Source organism: Elgaria multicarinata, chromosome 3 (genome assembly GCF_023053635.1).
Source record: "Elgaria multicarinata webbii isolate HBS135686 ecotype San Diego chromosome 3, rElgMul1.1.pri, whole genome shotgun sequence".
Taxonomy (NCBI): domain Eukaryota; kingdom Metazoa; phylum Chordata; class Lepidosauria; order Squamata; family Anguidae; genus Elgaria; species Elgaria multicarinata.
Genome location: NC_086173.1, coordinates 114,657,806 through 114,676,621, shown reverse-complemented (window position 1 = coordinate 114,676,621; position 18,816 = coordinate 114,657,806). Strand labels below are relative to the sequence as shown.

The 18,816-nt window shown below is 40.0% G+C and overlaps 1 protein-coding gene across 3 annotated transcripts in view; it reads left to right on the top strand.

Moving 5' to 3' along the window:
• Positions 1–18,816, top strand: part of ERC2 (ELKS/RAB6-interacting/CAST family member 2) — a 596,359-nt gene that overhangs the window by 163,055 nt on the left and 414,488 nt on the right. For all 3 annotated transcript variants that reach the window (XM_063121300.1, XM_063121299.1, XM_063121298.1), the window contains 2 exons: positions 7,497–7,571; positions 15,116–15,271. In XM_063121300.1, coding sequence (XP_062977370.1) covers positions 7,497–7,571; positions 15,116–15,271 — 231 coding nt within the window. The remainder of the gene's footprint in view (positions 1–7,496; positions 7,572–15,115; positions 15,272–18,816) is intronic.

The following is an 18,816-nucleotide window of genomic DNA, read 5'->3' as shown; positions in this document are numbered from 1 at the left end:
GCATGCTGGGAGTTGAAGGGTTTTTTCTGTCTAAACAGGCATAGGATTGAGTCTTTGATGTGTCTAGTTTTTCTTTTAAATAGCTACTATGATGGGCTCCTTATCAGGACCATGGTGAACAGGGAAGGTTCCCCCCCCCCAACTCTCCCTCATTACAGTCTCTATGAAATTGCCATTTGAAGTTATTAGCTCCAGGAGGGGACCAATAAACACTTCCCTCCCACGCCTAATAATTTTATTTATTTATTTATTTATTACATTTTTATACCGCCCAATAGCCGAAGCTTTCTGGGCGGTTCACAAAAATTAAAACCATAATAAAACTACCAACAGGCTAAAAACACAAATACAAAATACAGTATCAAAAGCACAACCAGGATAAAACCACGCAGCAAAATTGATATAAGATTAAAATACAGAGTTAGAACAGTAAAATTTAAATTTAAGTTAAAATTAAGTGTTAAAATACTGAGAGAATAAAAAGGTCTTCAGCTGTTTCAATAGTTTCTGGAGGACTATTTTCATTGATAGTGTAGCAGCAGAAGGGGTTAAATCCTGTTCCCCATGCACTACGGTCCCAATACCGATCCCTCCTGCCCTCCTGCAGCTGTTGTTTGGAAGGGAGGAACTAGACACACTAAATGTAACCACACTTTTAACAACACCATCTGAATCTGTGTGTGTATGTGTGTGTTTTACATTAGCTTTAGTGTTCCATGCGCTAAAGAAGAAGGGCAATTAAAATACCTTTAAAAACAAAATTGTACTTAAAGCTTATAAAACACTTCAAGACAATAGGCGAAATCCATTAGGAATAGTGTATTCTAAAAAATATTTCACAGTTGCCATGGAGGTAAGAAACTAACTGTAGTATAAAGCATGCTGCATTGGCTCTTACATACATCCTTGAGAGCAGTACATACACATGACTTCCCAAGTCCAGTACATACACGGAACCTTCCCTGACACTGAAGAGAAAGGGAGAAGTTCAAGTGCACAGGCTTTTTTAAAACTTGCAATACCTTATGACCACTCAGTATCTGCCACCATAGTGAAAAACACTGTGCTTATGTTGAAAGATAATTCTGTTATCGCTGGCCATTATTGTTGTTTTATTTTGTATTGATTTTTTTTTATAAACAGAAACCAATTGTTGGAGATGTAATGCACCTAGTGCTTCTTTATTTCATATGTTTTGGCGATGCCCAGTAGTGTCCCCCTTTTGGGAGGAGGTTATAATAAGGATAAACTTTGTACTGAAACAATCTTTAGTATGGAACGATGTGCATGTTGTCCTAAACTACTTACCGGCTTCTTGGAAGTTAACACATGGTCAGTGCAAATGGATTTTCAGAACGCTTATGACAGCTAAAAGACTTATATTATCATGTTGGGAGGATAAATGCTCACCTCCCATAATGCAATGGACTGAGGACTTAACAACACTATCAGCATTTGTACAGGCGTTATATAGGGACAACTTGCGAGTGGATAAGTACATGGATATTTGGTCTGGTTTTCTTGAAATCTTTGCATAACTCTCTCCCCCCTCCTCTAAAATGAATGGTATATTTGATGGGGGAAATTGTGATGTTCCTAGATATGTAATGTTTCTTTGTTTTTCTTTTCACAATTTATTTTTTGTTCTGTTTTGTTAATATTCACAATAAAAAGAAAATCATCATCATCAGAAGCTATGAGGGAAGGCACTAAAAATAACAAAAAGCTAAGCAGCTTGATTCAGAAATGTCTCAAATCTAAAAAGCGTACTTTCTCAGATTGCTCTTCAAGGAGATATTTGGGGATCCCAAATGCTTGGTTTTTGAGGGGGTGACATGGGAAGGCCACCCCTCCCCATAAGGGGCAGTCCTGTCAGTGGTGATATTGCAGGCGTCACTCGATAGGAATGGAATGTTTGCCCAATAACAGCCTAGCTAGTTGTTGCCTGAGTTTAGCTGCCCGCCGAGTTAGTCCTTTGCAGATCGAATTTGAATAAATGTGGCCCAATTTTATACTATACCTATGTGTCTCGTCTTTTTATTTCTCTTCCTCCACTTGCAACTGGATCTGCAGCTTACCATTTTAAGAAGAAGGAGAAGTGATTTCTCAGAGGTGCCTACATGTGTTAACTTCTTTTAGTGGCTGATCATCATAGTTAATAGTCAACTTGGGACCACAATACCTGACGGAACGCCTCTCCCAACGTGAATATACCCGGTCACTACATTCAATATCTAAGGACTTCCTCCGGGTGCCTACTCTGAGAGAGGCTTGGAGTGTGGCAACGAGGGACAGGGCCTTTTCGGTGGTGGCCCCAAGACTATGGAACGATCTCCCTGACAAGGCTCGCCTGGCGCCAACACTGCTATCTTTCTGGCACCAGGTTAAGAGCAGGCATATGGCAGCACACCTTAATCACCCACATGTTTAGATTTTTAACGGTTTTTAATGCTTTATGTGTGTATGTTCTCTGTTTTAAATTTTTAAATTTTGTATACTTGTTTTTTCACAATTTTAGAATTTATGTAAACCACTCAGAGAGCTCTGGCTATGGAAGCGGTATATAAGTGTAATAAATAAATAAATAAATAAATAAACTTCTGCAATGCTCTCTACATAGGGCTACTTTTGTGCCTAGTCCGGAAACTTCAACTAGTTCAAAATATGGCAACCAGGTTGGTCACCGGTACACTTAGGGGTGACCATATTACACCAACTTTAAAATCACTTCACTGGCTGCCAATTAGTTTCCAGGCAAAGTATAAAGTGTTGGTTATTACCTTTAAAGCCCTACATGGTTTGGGTACAGGTTACCTGTGGGATCGCCTTCTGCCTTACAATCCGCCTCACACACTCAGGTCCTCTGGGAAGAATTTACTTCAGCCAGCTAAAACTAGATTAACAACTGTTACCCAGAGGACCTTCTCTTCTGCCATTCCCAGACTGTGGAATGGCCTGCTGGGAGAGATTCACCAACTCAGCAGTCTTTTTGAATATAAAAAAGCTATAAAGACTGATTTTTTTCTGTCAAGTCTACCCAGTCGAATTTTAAGAAGTCTGGCTGTTTTTAGCAATGTGTTAGTTTTATATGTTGTAATCTGTTTTATGTATTTTATAATATTTTTGTATTTCATGTTGTTCCCCACCTCGATCCAGAAGAAATAAATATATTATTATTCTAATTATTATTATTAATGGACACAGATCATATCATCCAACTGAACAGTCCAATCTTTCTCTTATCAACATGCAGAAAAGAGTGTGCATCCAGAATCCTCTGCTTTATAGGCAGTTATTTAGATTTGTCATTCAAGACCTAGAACGATGAATGAAGTCTAGCCTCTCCCTGATTTCCTGGCTCTGTTCTCTCAAAACAAAACATTAATGAGAGTTTCAAGCGACATTTTGTGGAGAAGAAGCTCACTTACCACCACCACCACCACCACTGGAATAAGGGTGCCAATGGATTCTTCAACCTATAGAAGCACCCAGGACAGTGCCTATAGTCTTTTGGTCAGGGGTGGGAAATCTGTGGCTCTCCAGATGTTGTTGCAATACAAGTCCCATCAACCCTGACCATTGCCCATGCTGGCTGGAGCTGATGGAGCTAGAGTCCAACAACATCTATAATACCTACTGCTCCTTTGGTTGGAGGACCAGTGGTTACTCACATTGGGATGTGTGTCCTATTGGAAGTAATGCAGTGTAGAGAAAGAACATTATTCCGATACACATTTTGATGTACATCTGAACAAAGATTTTATTTCTGGAATTCACATCTAGATTTGCATCCCAATCTCACCACATGTCAGCTGCTTGCCTTCTTCCTCTAATGCTTGTTCCCTTGTGAACATTTTCACACCCTGTTGGTAAAGGGGTATGAAATGTTGCTGAAGAGGTGGAAGACATTCATGAATGTCTGTCCTCTCCCTGCCCCTTAGTTTGAGCTCAGCATGAGCCTGCAGACACAGAGCAGCAAGCCAGCAGCTCAGCAGAGCTTAAAAAGATGGCTCTAGGCAGGGATTCATGCAGCCTTTGAGCACAGCTCAGCCCACACATGTTGCTGAAACTGGGGAGCCAGGCCAAAAGCAGCAATTATGGAAGGCCAGACTGCATCACCCTATTGCAGGGGTGTAGAACCTTGTGGCGTTACCCCACAATTTAGTATCTTGTATATGTCTGATAAGTTTGGAATGTTAGAACTGAGTGGGTGTGGTTTATGATGTAATAGGTGGGGGGGAAAGGAGTCTATAAGGAGAGCGTTGGGAGTTTGTGAGGTGTGTGAGTTAGAATTGAGTGTGTGAGAGAGTTGTTTATTGAATTGTTTGGATTCTAGGGATTTAGGATTGGTATGAAGACAGTGAGGTGATTGGTGAGGTGGTTGGTGTGAGGTGGTTGGTGTGTGGAGAGTTTAGATTAGGCAGGATTGAAAGTATTATATTTTGATTTAAAGCTTTTAAATAACAATAAACCTGTTAATATTTTGTTAACAACCAAATACCACGTGTCAGCTTGGCATTATTTACCTGCCTTACAGATATTAAACACCTACAGCAGATTATACCCACAGTATATTCAGAGAGATCCAATATTAAACCTGTTTCCCTCATAGCTAGGGGAAAGTTTTTATTTAACCCTCCCTCAGGTTTTCAAGTGGTGGTGCTTAGCCTGAGAAGGGTTTATGCGACGGGCCTAGTGTAAGGGTCAGTGATATCGCAAACCTCTTTCAGCCTCAGGACCAAATTCAATTCTGGAGAAGCTCCGGGGTGGGGTGGGGTGGGGGAGTAGGCATTCCATTGCTGAATGTGGCCAAAGGCAAAAAGGGTGGGGCAAAAATATCTAGCATATTTTAGCTTAAAGTTCTCACTGCCAGTTTAATGGGGGAAACGAAGTGCAAAAACTGAGAAAGCACCAATTGATAGATGGTCTTGGGGAACCTGGTGGAGCCTCAGGAAGGGTGTGCGGTCGTCTGGGGATGCTCGGAGGGGCAGATTGGGATTCAGGAAAGCCAGATTTGGCCCACTGGCCTGTGGTTCACACCCATGCCCTGTTGGCTCCTCAAGTCTCCTGATTCTTGCAGGGCTGAAACCTACAGTATAGTTTCTGCCTGCAGTGGTGGTGCTGTATAGCGCAGACATCGGACCAACGGTTTTCTCTCCCTGAGAGCAACACAGCCCAGCCACCGGAAACTCTTTTTTGTTATCCCTGGGACTTTACAGGAAGTCAGATGCTTCACTGACTTCTCCTGGTTTCTGAACTAACATGCCCAAAGTATACAGCCGAAGCTGCTATAAGAGAAAAGCTGTGTGTGAGTTTCACAGGGTTATGCTTGTTGATTGCAGTTTTGGTCAGTGATTATGATGGATGCTTTTCTCAGTCACTTAGAGCCAAACTAGACATGACATCAGAGGAGCATGGACGGATCTCCAACTTTTGTTTGTTTTTTGTTTGTTGCTAAAAGTAGTCATGGGTGGGGCTGATTTGCTGGAGTCCAGGAGAGGGTGAAGCGGTGAAATCACTACTCTTTTCCATGTACCAATTCTTCAATGTAGATTGCCTGCTATTAGCTCTGGAGGTAAACATGCAGGAACCTGTTGTGCTTACATGTTTTCTTGTCCATGGCTGCATGTGATTTGGCTCATGGCTTCAGCATGGGGGTTGGGGGAAACTAACCCTTTCCCCCAATGCCACAGCCCTGATCCAAATCATCTCCCAATTTAGCAAAGAAATAGATCATAGAATCATAGAATAGCAGAGTTGGAAGGGGCCTATAAGGCCATGGAGTCCAACCCCATGATCAATGCAGGAATCCACCCTAAAGCATCCCTGACAGATGGTTGTCCAGCTGCCTCTTGAATGCCTCTAGTGTGGGAGAGCCCACAACCTCCCTAGGTAAATATGTAGGTAGAGATGTATTTGTACATCCCTAATGTAGTGTGACCCTTATATCCATTATATAATAGTGCAATTAGGGAATCCAACAGGATATTTGAATTGGAATGATTAAATCATCTGCTTTGAATGGAGAAGTGAAGAGTGAATGACATGCTCAGGAAGTTATTCTTTTTCAATATTTTTCCATCCGCCATTTGCAGAAGCACAAGCTGTAGTTATATTGAAGATAGTAATAAATTAGCCCTTTTGGGAGAAGAAGTAGGAAATAATCAACTCCTTGCAGTGTAGCATCTTATTAGCTTTGCAGGCCAGTCGGTTAACCTTTTGGATAATTCAGAAAGCACATCATAAAATACTAGAACAGGGGTAGGGCACCTGAGGTCTTCCATATCTTGTAGGACTCCAACTCTCATTAGTTCCTGTCAGAATGGCCCGTCAGGGATGATAAGCACTGTAGTCCGAGCACACATCTGCATGGCCAGAGGTTCTCCACCTCTGGAGTGGGCAGCTGGTTGGCCATTGTGTGAACAGAATGCTGGACTAGATAGACCTTTGGCCTGATGCAGCATGGCTCTTCTTATGTTCTTATGTTAGGCAGGAGAGAAGTTGTAGTTGAATTTGGAATTTGTTTGGTCATTCCACATAGCAAGATACTGAAAAGGTTATGGGTGAAGGAGCCAGAATGATATTTGTTTGTGTGAATCTTTTAAAAAATCATCAAATTGGAAGTATCTGAACTCTCCTTTAACTTGATAGTGCACATTGGGAAGTTCTGCCAAAGTCTACTGAAAATGAATGGATACTGCTCATGAGTACCTTTTATGCATTTCAATGTCACTTGCTCAGATCTGCCCACTGGACAGTGTTTTACATTAAATCTCTAATTACACATTCATGTGTAGTAAAAAGTAGTATCCCATATAATATATTACATATTCATAAACACCCTGATCCTTAAACATGTTAATTTAGAAGTGAGTTCTACTGAAATTACTCAGGCTAACTTCCAAGTAAATATCTTTAGGGACTGAAGTGCAAGTTCCAAAAATATCATATCATGAAGGAAAAAGATGAGCCAACACAATAGATCTACTTTAGTTGGTTCTGCATCGATTCACTATATAATTACTATTTGGAAAATGTCAAATTTGAATGTAATGTCTGTAAATGGCTTGTTTCAAATATCAGTGGAAAAACTCTGAGTTCAATAGAAGATTTTAAACGACATTTATTTCCTCCCTACCATTTTTTTTTGAATTAGAAATATAATGTACTATAATTGAATGCCTTATTATTCAGTGCCCTGGCAGAGAGGCAGCCGTGTTTTAATCTCTCTTAGTCCAAATACAACATGCTGCCTTTGTCACAGTTGACATTCATTATTGATAAAGGTTTCAGAAATAGCGCATGTGCTGGCAGCCTTGCCTGTAATATAAGATAGAGACTGCGGTGATGCTTGAGATGCAATGATGCACCTGTAGCATTTAGGCTTATGCATGTCTGAACTCCAAATTCTGCCGTGAACTGCAAAAGATCTGCGTTATATACAAAAGAATGGGAAGATGAGTCGCCAAGCTTATTTCTATCGTGTCCCTCCACAGGAACTGCACAGAAGGACCCAACTTCATCCTGAGCCAGCGAAGACGAAAGCTCTTCAGACGGTCATAGAGATGAAGGTATGAACTTTGAATGCTTTCCAGTACCCTTCAATTTCAGTGGGATAGCCACTACTAGTGCCTGTTGGTTTAAGAGGGAAATAATCCCTACCTTTTATTATGGAAAATATACAGGTTGCACAGCATGAGCGTGTCAAATTGCCGCCCACACCTTGTTCCCAAATGGGTGTCAATCTGTTAAATGTCCCATAATTTAGTGTGGGTGAAAAATGCTGTCATTTAGTCTAAGCATACACAGTTGAGAGTGCAAAATATAATAATATTAATTGTCTCCCAAAAGGAGATATCTTTTGTTTCTCAGTATTTTTCCGACAAATACTATTTTCCCAGTCTCTTCTCTCAGCAAACAGTGTTTCTCTCAAGCAACTGGTTTTGTGAGATATTTTTTTAGCAAGAATCCTGACAATCTGATATTGCAGATTTTAGGAAATAGGAAAGGAAAATGGATTTCTGGTTTAATAACCATACTCTTTGTAGTTTCACATGGTATCAAAGCAGGCTGATTATTCTCCATTATGCATCATAAATCACTCTTTGCACCAGTTGCCATCATTCCTGGTCTGGAAGAAGATTCCTTTAGATATTAGGTATACCATGAACTAAAAATGTTAGAACGTGCACATTCATAACATAAATAAATATTGTGAATTTATTTATTTGCCAGTAATTTTAGCAGCTTTAGGACCTGAACTCATGAAAGCAAGCTACATTGATTTGAGGCAGCTATTTATGTGACAGAATGCAACTTATTAACTATTTTTTCTAGCACTGTAACAGAATGCTTTATACTCCTTGCTTTATTTATTTACAGAGTGCTCCTGTGAGGTAAGTCACTATTTCACCAATAGGAATTCAATAGGCACGATTAACTTGGCTACACTGGCTCTCACTATTTGAGTTGTTCCTAAATTTGCACCCACTTTCAAAAAATTACCTTTCTGAGGAGAGGGGAGTAATGCTAAGCTGTTTGGGAGGATTTAGATGAGCGTTTGCTTGTATATGTATATACAATATGTAAATACGATGACATACATTCCGGACTTTCTCGGTGCTACATTGTTACTTCCAGGTTTGGCGTGGGGGAACATTCCTCCTCCCTCAGTGGATCCACATGCTCCACATTGCCTGCTGGGTCACAACCAGAGCAGCTGCTGTTGGCTGCTGTTGTAATAACAACTACTTCTTCTTCTTCTTCTTCTTCTTCTTCTTCTTCTTCTTCTTCTTCTTCTTCTTCTTCTTCTTCTTCTCCTTCTCCTTCTCCTTCTCCTTCTCCTTCTCCTTCTCCTTCTCCTTCTCCTTCTTCTCCTCCTCCTCCTCCTCCTTGTCCAAACCATAAGAACATAAGAAGTGCCCTGCTGGATCAAACCAAGGGTCCAACTCTGTTCATACAGTGGCCAACCAGCCATTGGCCAGGGACCAACAAGTAGGACATGGTGCAACGGCACCCTCCCACCCATGTTCCCCAGCAACTGGTGCACAGAGGCTTACTGCCTTGAATACTGGAGATAGCACACAACCATCAGGGCTAGTAGCCATTGATAGCCTTCTCCTCCAAGAATTTATCCAACCCCCTTTTAAAGCCATCCAAATTGGTGGCCATCATTACATCTTATGGTAGTGAGTTCCATAATTTAACTATGCACTGTGTGAAGAAGTACTTCCTTTTATTTCTCCTGGATCTCCCAACCATATTCTTGCTTGTCATTGAGAGATGATAAGCAATTAAGCAGGTGTGAGCTACTGATGCCTCATCTGTTTGCATCCCTGTCTCCTTGCTTTCTCCCAATAGGGAGTGGGAGATTGCATGAGCTGCAATACTAGTGAAGAGGAAAAGGAACACCTACCACTGCCTGCTCATTCATTTCATCCTATCTCATAGGCAGGAAGTGGAAAATGGATCCAGACTGAGTTCAAACCCAGCAGCAGATGCTTCTTTACCTTCTTGCCACCACCAACACTCTGTCTGTCTGTCTGTCCACATCTCTACCCTCTACCCCTTTCCCAAGGCCATGCTGGCCTTGGGAAAGTGGGCACTGCTTCTTGAGCTTTTGCATCTCTTCAGAAAACTGTACATCTCTTTAGGCCTAAGTACTTTTACTCCACCCATTCCCCATTGTAATCAGTCACTGTTATTTCTTGTCTTTGTATATTATAGTTCCCCTTCCTGTCAGTAAATTTTGTCTGTGCACCTTCAGCCTTCAGCTAATAGATTTGGTTCTTCTCTGCCCCCTTCTATGTTTCAATTTTGCTTACTGACCCTGCAAGCCTTTCCAGAGTTCTCTAACTCCACCACTCTGCATACCTTTTCCTTTCTCCAGATCTTCCTTACCTTTCTGGACTGCCTTTTGGGAACTGATCTCAACTTTCCTCTCTCACTTATCATTTTGCCTCACTCCTGGATTAGATGCCTTGGCCCAGTTTGCTCAATGAAAAAGCCACAGCCTTTCAGAAATTTGAACTTCCTTCTGAGTGGCCCAGATTCTCATGGAACCCCCCCCCCCGATATGGGACAAATTTTCTATATTTTTAAGTTTTCTGTAAATATCAAATACTTAAGACAGGACAAAATGTTACTCACCATTTCCCCAAACTAACGGGATATGTGGTGAGCTCTGGATTCAGAACCCCTTTCTGGAAGCAGTTCCCCATACCAGATAACTGACTTCAACAACGTAAGAACATAAGTCGTGTGTGCTGAAGAAGACCAAAGGCCTATCCAGTGTTCTGTTCCCACTGTGGCCAAAAAGATTCTTTTGAAGAGTCCACAACCAGGACATGTTTGGTCATGTTTCCTACCAACTGGTAGTCAGATTTCATTGAAACATCAGAAATAGTTTCTGAAGCAGCTGATCTCAGAGAAATATCTGATATAAAAGCACAAGCCCTTGCACATGCACAAACGATCTCATTCAATTGTGCCCTTTGACCGCAGTCCTGAGGGTCTGATACTTCATGTAGATACAGCAGCATCCAGGGCTTTTCTTCCTTAAAACCAGAGAAAGATATTCTTCAAAGCTAGAAAGCTTTAAATATTCTTCCAGATTCAGGGTGCCCTACTGTGGTAACCTAGTTAACCCTAACAATGAAAGACTTTGGTAAATATAATGCACATAAAATGTGAACCAAACACATTTCTTTCCCATCCCTACTTGGAATTTATATTGTGAACAACCAGTGGTAATAATGGAATATTTGCAAGAACACGTTTCAGTTCACTCATTTCAAAAGGCAGGACTTATGTGCAAAATACAGAAAAATAGTGATATACGTAGTGAAAACTCAGTCTCATGTGCAAGAGAAGCAGTGGGTGTATCAAGAGAGTTCCTAAGTGAATGATTTTTGTGTGTGGTTTACTTTACTTCTTGCAGAAAGAGCCATCTTTATATATTGATCCAGCTGTGATATTTCAGGTATGTTACAGCATTGCTGCTGAAAAGCTGAGTGTGTAGTGTGAAGTGCACAGTGTTTACTCCGCACCAGCCTGCCTTTGTTGTAATTTGGTACCTCAAACTTAGATCTTTCTATGACTCAAGCATGAACACATACATGAACAGGGTCAGACTACACTTCGCATGAGATTGTTTGATTTCTCTTTTTGTGAATTACTCTTTGTGCTTCGCTATCTTATAATAGGATATCATTTTTGACAGGGCATTTCCTCTTCTTAAGCTTACTCTGTTTAGTCTGGTGCCGCTAAATCTTTTAAATCATCTTGCAAAGTTTGGGAGCTTAGGAGGAGGCAGAGACTTACTATGCTACAAGGTTCTGTAGTAAGGACCAGTTACTTCTTAAATCTGTAGTAAGGGCCAGTTGCTTCCAGACTACTTCCAATTAAACCTTAGCTACAAACTGCAAGGCCCCACTTCAGTGCTGAAACTATTCCCTGACACATATATTACAGTATAGCCATTGGTTCGCTAACATTTCAGGAAAATAGAGTCAGTATTCTTTTAATTGACTGCTTTTGAGATGAACCTTTAGCTTTGCTGAATATTTATTAGAAAGGCAGGGTATAAATGCTTGGGGCAAGAGGTAATAATAAAGAATATCATGCATTTTTTTCCACAACTGCATTTGCATAGGATGGTTGTATGCTGGCTTCATGCTGTGTCTTGCAATTTGTGAATCACCAGACTTTGAGCTCGTGGAGGTTCTGCAAATTCCACCTCAAAGCTTGTTCCTACTTGTGACCATATCAGATTGTGAGGTTTTTTCTTTCTTTTCACATGAAAACTTGTGCATATTTTCATGCACAAATCCCCAAGTGTATATATCAATTGTGCACATTTTTGAAAAGTATGCATTTTCTTCCAGTGATTAAAGCATGGCTTGTGCACACTTTTTCAAAATATAGATTTTTTTCATGCACATTTTTTTCAAATGTACATATTTCCCTAATCTTTTTTTTGTTTGTTCTGCAAATTCCATCACAAATTCAGAAATGTACAAAATTCATGATTGTGTTTGGTTAACTGGGTAAACTGTTCAGGGAACTGGGTAAATTCTGGTAAAAAACAAACTGAAACAAAATTCCCATATATCCCTAGCTGTGGCTTCAAGCGAGATCCAAGCTGGAAGATCCTGTTGCACAGATGTGTAACTGCTCCAGCAGTATATGCATTCCTTTAGCACTGGTGACGGAATGTCTTGTGTCTTTTGTTCTGGGGCTTTGAGTTTCTTCACACATTTTTTTCTTTACTTCCTGCTGGGATGGAGCACCAGAAAGGAACGTGGCAGGCACTGCCTTCATAGTAGCTTTATTATGAGGCTGAGAGCATAGTTGTGAATCCTTATTATAGAGGATACTGAAAATGCCCAACTTGACAATGCACATATTTCCAGAAGACTTAAGATGTAAAGATGTCAACACTGTGATTTTATCATTCCCTTTGTTTAATTATTCAAGCAGATAGGCCCTTTCTACACCTAAGGATTATCCCAGGAAAATGGAGGGATCGTCCCTGCCTGCTCCCGGGATCCTCTGTGTGTCATTTGAATGCACAGGAACGATCCCGGGGGAAAAGGCAGGCATAGAAACGGCCTTAATTATACCCAGTGTTGGAAGCAATCTTATTTCCAGTTAGCAGCTTTCATGTCAGATATCGTATCAGCTTCTATTAAACCATACAGACCAAACTCTTCAGGCCTTATGTTTGGAGGTTTGATTTTTACACCTCACTAGTTTTGTAGTAGCTCTTTATTTATTTATTTATTTATTACATTTTTATACCGCTCAATAGCTGAAGCTCTCTGGGCGGTTCACAAAAATTAAAACCATAATAAAACAACCAACATGTTAAAAGTTGGTTTGAATGCCTTCTATATGTTTGTTACCAATGAGGATTTCAGAATGAAGATGTTATCAATGAGGAGGTCAGACACATGCAGGGTTTTTTCAAGGTGCTCTTTGGTTTTGAGTTTACAATGTAGTATATATACTGTAAGTGGGACCTGCAACAAAATATTGCATTGTGTCTTATTTAGGATGTCAGCCCTCTTCCATGTTCCTCCATTTCATTCCTCCTCCCTCTGTTTTTCAGTTTTCTGCCCAATACTGCATCTGATACTGTAAGTATCAGGACTAGTAGCCACTGATAGCCTTCTCCTAAAAGAATTTATCCAATCCCCTTTTAAAGCCATCCAAATCGGTGGCCATCACTACATCTTGTGGTGGCAAATTCCATAATTTAACTATGCACTGTGTGAAGAACAATAAGATTGCTCAAAATGAACTCAGTTAAAAACCAGAAATGACTTAAACACAGAGAAAAGAAGGATTCTTGGTTTGGAGCAAAAGCCCCCAAGACAAATTAAAAGACTATGAGCTGAATCCCAGATTCATATTAATTAGTTGTTTTCATGTAACTTGGCCACTTGCAGCTGAATGTGTCAACTACTTCCACTGAAAAGAATGTATGTGAACTGCACTGAGGTGCTCTGAAAGTTCTGGGAATACCTACATTGAATTCCTCACTTGATGTTGCCAGCATTGAGTGATGAATAATGACGTGTGATTCAGCCCTTAGATGTGGAGCGAAGGGTGGTTATGGCAGGTCATATTCTGTGGGCAGGTACATAGAGATGGGGGTTGACAAATGGAGCCAAATGTGAACATAGAGTTTGTCACATGTTCATCACCTCATCCTGCCCTAACTCTAAAAATTTCCCATTTCTCATGTTGGGTACCAGAGTTCTAAATTTTAATCTGCCTGAAAACATAGTAGCTGTTTCTCTGTATTGTACAGAAATAAATGAGTCCATAGTTTGAGTGGCTTGAATTTTAAAGCATCTTGACGAATTGATTAGGTGAGGCTTGAGACATTGGGATAGTTCTCTATGTTAGGGAACAATGAAATAAGTGCAGCATAGTGGTGGCTTCCATTTGGCTTGGATATACCCCAGAGCTGTCTCATCTTAGTGATTAATTTAGGCTTGGGTAGAATTTTTAGTATCTGGCTTTGGCAAATCAGGCATCTCACAAGAGCTGTAGATGCTACACTTAACACAGCAAGATTTATTTATTTATTTACTGGAATTTTAAACTGCCTAATGACTGGTGTATAATACATGAAAAACATACAGTGCATACATTAAAGCAATATATTTTGTATATTATATAATAATTATTGTAAATTATTGTAAATTATAATTATAATAATTATTGTAAAGTGACTACTAATTAGGAGCACTTTTCTTGCACAGTTTTGTTGGACAAAAGGTAGTTGGCCATAATGACCGTGCATCTGATATGCATCAGTTATATATTGTAAATAAATAAGGTTATTTGTTACTGTTCATCACTGTATGTATATTGTGTAGTGTGTGCTTTGAGCACTTTATATATATTGTATAACACATGAAAAACATACAGTGCATACATTAAAACAAAAATAAATAAATAAATAAATAAATAAATTAAAAAACGCAGAATAAAACCAAGGTATGAACAAGAGCAAAGAATAACATCACGACAGCTTCATTTTTTAAAAAAAGCAGCAGCAGAATAGAGTACTAAAAGCACTAAAAACAGTTCTTAAAATGCCTGGGAGAATAGAAAGGGTCTTCACCTGAGACTGGAAATACCATAACGTAGGTGCCAGGAGAACATCTCTGGAGAGAACTTTCCACCAATGGGGTGCCACCACTGAAAAGGCCCTCCCCCTTGAAGCCACCTGCTACACCTCATTTGGCAGAGTCACCTGAAGGTAGGCCTCAGATGATGAACTTAATGTCTGGGTAGGTAAATATATACTTACAAAATAGGCTTATAGCCTTGACAGTAATTTCTGTAGTTTATCCCTGCATGGTTTACTGGCTTTAGAGTCAAGGCTAGGTTTTCATTACAGTGTGTCTTGTACAACTATCTTTTCTTGTACAACTATCTGTGGGCTTATTCCAGTGCAATTAGACCAGAAACAGATCCAATTTCTTGTGCCAACATTGTTCTTTAGCTTTTTTGCTCTTGTATTGCAGTTTATATGTGTGCCTTTTATATAAACAATTTGAATAATAATTGCATACCTACACTTCTTTTAAAAAATTAGGACACAAAAATAGCTTCATTGGAGCGTAATATCAGAGACCTGGAAGATGAAATACAGATGTTGAAGACGAATGGAGTTCTGAACACAGAAGACAGAGAAGAAGAAATCAAACAAATAGAAGTTTACAAGAGTCATTCAAAGTTCATGAAAAACAAGGTATACTCATGAAATAAAATGAGAGCATTGCAGGCTCTGATTTTGGAGGGAGGTGCTTAACTGCCTTGACCGTTAACCAGAAAATACTAGTATTAAATAAAACTTTCCTAAAAGGTAAAATAATATTACTTAGGTATACTGCTTTCATCGGTAATTTACTTTGGTGAGAGAGGTTTCCATGTTATATTCTATGCACACAGACAACCTTTGTTAGAGTCATGTCAAACTAGTGTGAAAAATGTGCTGTGGTTTGATGGCATTCCCTGGGGGAAGGGGGAAACCATATTAAATTGCCACAGAACGAGGGAGTACTTTTGTCCCCTTGGATAAAATCATGGCAATGGCATCCCTGTTATCAATTCTCTAGCATCTCTCCTTGCTAAGTAATTACAGCAAATGCACCTGTGGGATTGAAGACAGTTCAGAGTTCAGGGAAGGGATTCCACATGTGCAACTCATAAGCTGTTAGCAATGTGTAGAAATGTGTAGCTATACATGCAGCTTTTAGGCACTACACAGGTTTAGAATCTACTGGAACGTGAAGACTACAGGTGTACTCCAGACATAAACCCCTTGAATTACCTCACATATATTAGAGAACCACATATTTGTGTTTAGCCCATTACGTTTAGTTACTTCAAATAATGGGCTAAACACAAATATGCTTCGTTTGCTTTCTTGTCAGAATAATAGTTCTCACAATGAACCACATCAGTTTGGGGTTGTGTATGAATAGATTGGAATTTCATTAACATAAAGAGGAAGCTATAATGACTTTGAGAGGAAGGGATGCAACAGATTCTTCAACCGTTAAAGTGCAGATGAATGAGAAGATGACGGTTGCATACGGTTGTTTTGTCACAGCCGTCTGATCAGTCCTTTGATAATCATGCCACATTCTGATGAAAGTCTGTATAACCTCTGTCAGCAGGCCTGTCCTTCCTCTGACAATTGAGATTTGCAGCAAAAGATACTACTTCTGCCATTCATCACAGGACCTTTCAAGGTGGAAAAAATATTTATATGGCTGTCAGCAAGGAGATCTTATTATACCCCATCTGTCGAACCTGAGATCACTGATAAGGAACTTTGATAAATATAAGTCCTGATTGATGGCAAACAGTAGAACAAGGCTCCTTTCATGGCCAACAACTCTAGGTGTTATAATGCTCTTTGAATTTAAAGAGTAAGTATTTAAAGACCTTTCTAATTTAAATGAAAAAGGAACCTATGTCTGCTAAAGGCAGGCTGTTGTGGACACATTGTTCCCCTCTCCAAGGCTATGCTTCATCAAGATCTTTTGCTTTTTCTGTATAAAAATTGAGGCCATTAATAATAAATACTTTCTTCCTAGATCCCCAAACATAAAGGCTTTTATAGTTGAAATGACAAAAGGTTGGGAAATTTTTCGGAGAAGATGGGGGAAGAGCTCCCTCTTGCGTGGCAGTCTTCTGCTCTGATGGTACATAACAGTCTAGGCATCCGGGAAAGTTTTAGACCTTCATAGAAAAACTGTAACACTAAAAACAAAAGGATAACTAGGTGTATAAGAACCAGAAAAGATGGTGCTTAGCCCTACCCTGATGTGTCATGCCCCAGCACAATCGGCTTGAATGCCAGCAGTGCTATATGCTCCTATGGCGAAATGCAATTTCAGTCCTTCATTTCCCTCTCTTGCATCTGACTGGTGCACATTTGTGCAGTACTTAAAACACCCATATGGGGCTATACAAAGCAGAAAAGCCTTATCCCCCCCACCCACTTCTTAAGGGAGGATAATCAATGTCGCCCTTACAGAGACAGCTGCTGTGCTGGTGTTGGGACCATGATCAAGACCTACATCACAGGATGAAGTACAATTCCTTTCACTGGGTTTATTCTTTTGCACTTGCACAGCATTTACCATGGTATGTATTCCACGGTAAATGGAATGGCTGGTATTCCAGCCATTGGAAATACCATACCAGTTCTTGAACAGAATTTTATTACTTCCTTGATTCCTTCTATTTCTGATGTGGTAAAATTCTCATAACCACTTGACTGTGAATGACAACTGCCTTCCCAAATTTAACAATGGCAAACAGAGGCTCAGGAGTAAGCCCTGAATAAAATATTATTTCAGTTGGGGCGTAGAATTGGATGCCAATGATTCTATGTAGCACAGTTATCATTGTTTTAATATTTCCAGTCATGATACAAGAATGATCTCTTGCACGTCATGGCTTCATTATTGTTAAGTCTGTCCTTATGTTTCTAGTGTAGTAATCCAAACAATGCATGTAGCCGTGCAAAACAATTTAAAGAATGACTTACATTTTTCATATAAGAGCCTGGATCCATTGGCACTGTTGTATGATCATAAGTCTCTTCTGGTAGTGAAAGACACACGCATGCACGCACGCTGATTTTTGCCAATTTACCCTTACAGCTGCAGCCCCCTATGCAACATCATGTGCCATTCAAGAGGGTCCCATAATACTCAGGAGCAACTTTGCAGGAGCGCTACAATGAGAAGGAGGAGGCTAGGGAGCCGTGTTCAATGACCAGAGTTCTCTTTAACAAAGTTAGGATCCAAGGCAAGATATCCTATTCATCAATACAGAAACTCATTTTTAAAATATGTGTACAAAGAATAAAAGGCACAAAATATTCCTCAACTAAAAAAGCGATTAAACCAGGGGAAATCAAATATATAAACACTGTCAGGATCTTTTATCACATAAGCTTAGAGTTACATATAATAACAGACAAATAATAAAAAACCTAATAGGCCTAGTTATTATTATTATTATTATTATTTATTTATATAGCACCATCAATGTACATGGTGCTGTACAGAGTAAAACAGTAAATAGCAAGACTCTGCCGCATAGGCTTACAATCTAATAAAATCATAGTAAAACAATAAGGAGGGGAAGAGAATGCCAACAGGTACAGGGAAGGGTAAGCAGGCACAGGGTAGGGAAAAACTAACAGTAGAAAGTAACAGTAGAAGTCTGCACAACATCAAGTTTTAAAAGCTTTAGGAAAAAGAAAAGTTTTTAGTTGAGCTTTAAAAGCTGTGGTTGAACTTGTAGTTCTCAAATGTTCTGGAAGAGCGTTCCAGGCGTAAGGGGCAGCAGACGAAAATGGACGAAGCCGAGCAAGGGAAGTAGAGGCCCTTGGGCAGGCGAGAAACATGGCATCAGAGGAGCGAAGAGCACGAGCGGGGCAATAGTGTGAGATGAGAGAGGAGAGATAGGAAGGAGCTAGACCGTGAAAAGCTTTGAAGGTTAACAGGAGAAGTTTATATTGGATTCTGAAGTGAATTGGAAGCCAATGAAGAGATTTCAGAAGCGGAGTAACATGGTCGGAGCGGCGTGCTAAGAAGATGATCTTTGCGGCAGAGTGGTGAACAGAAACCAACGGGCTGATGTGAGAAGAAGGAAGGCCAGAGAGAAGAAGGTTGCAGTAGTCCAACCGTGAAATAACCAGTGCATGAACAAGCGTCTTGGCAGAAGAGACAGACAAAAATGATCGAATCCTGGCAATATTATACAGGAAAA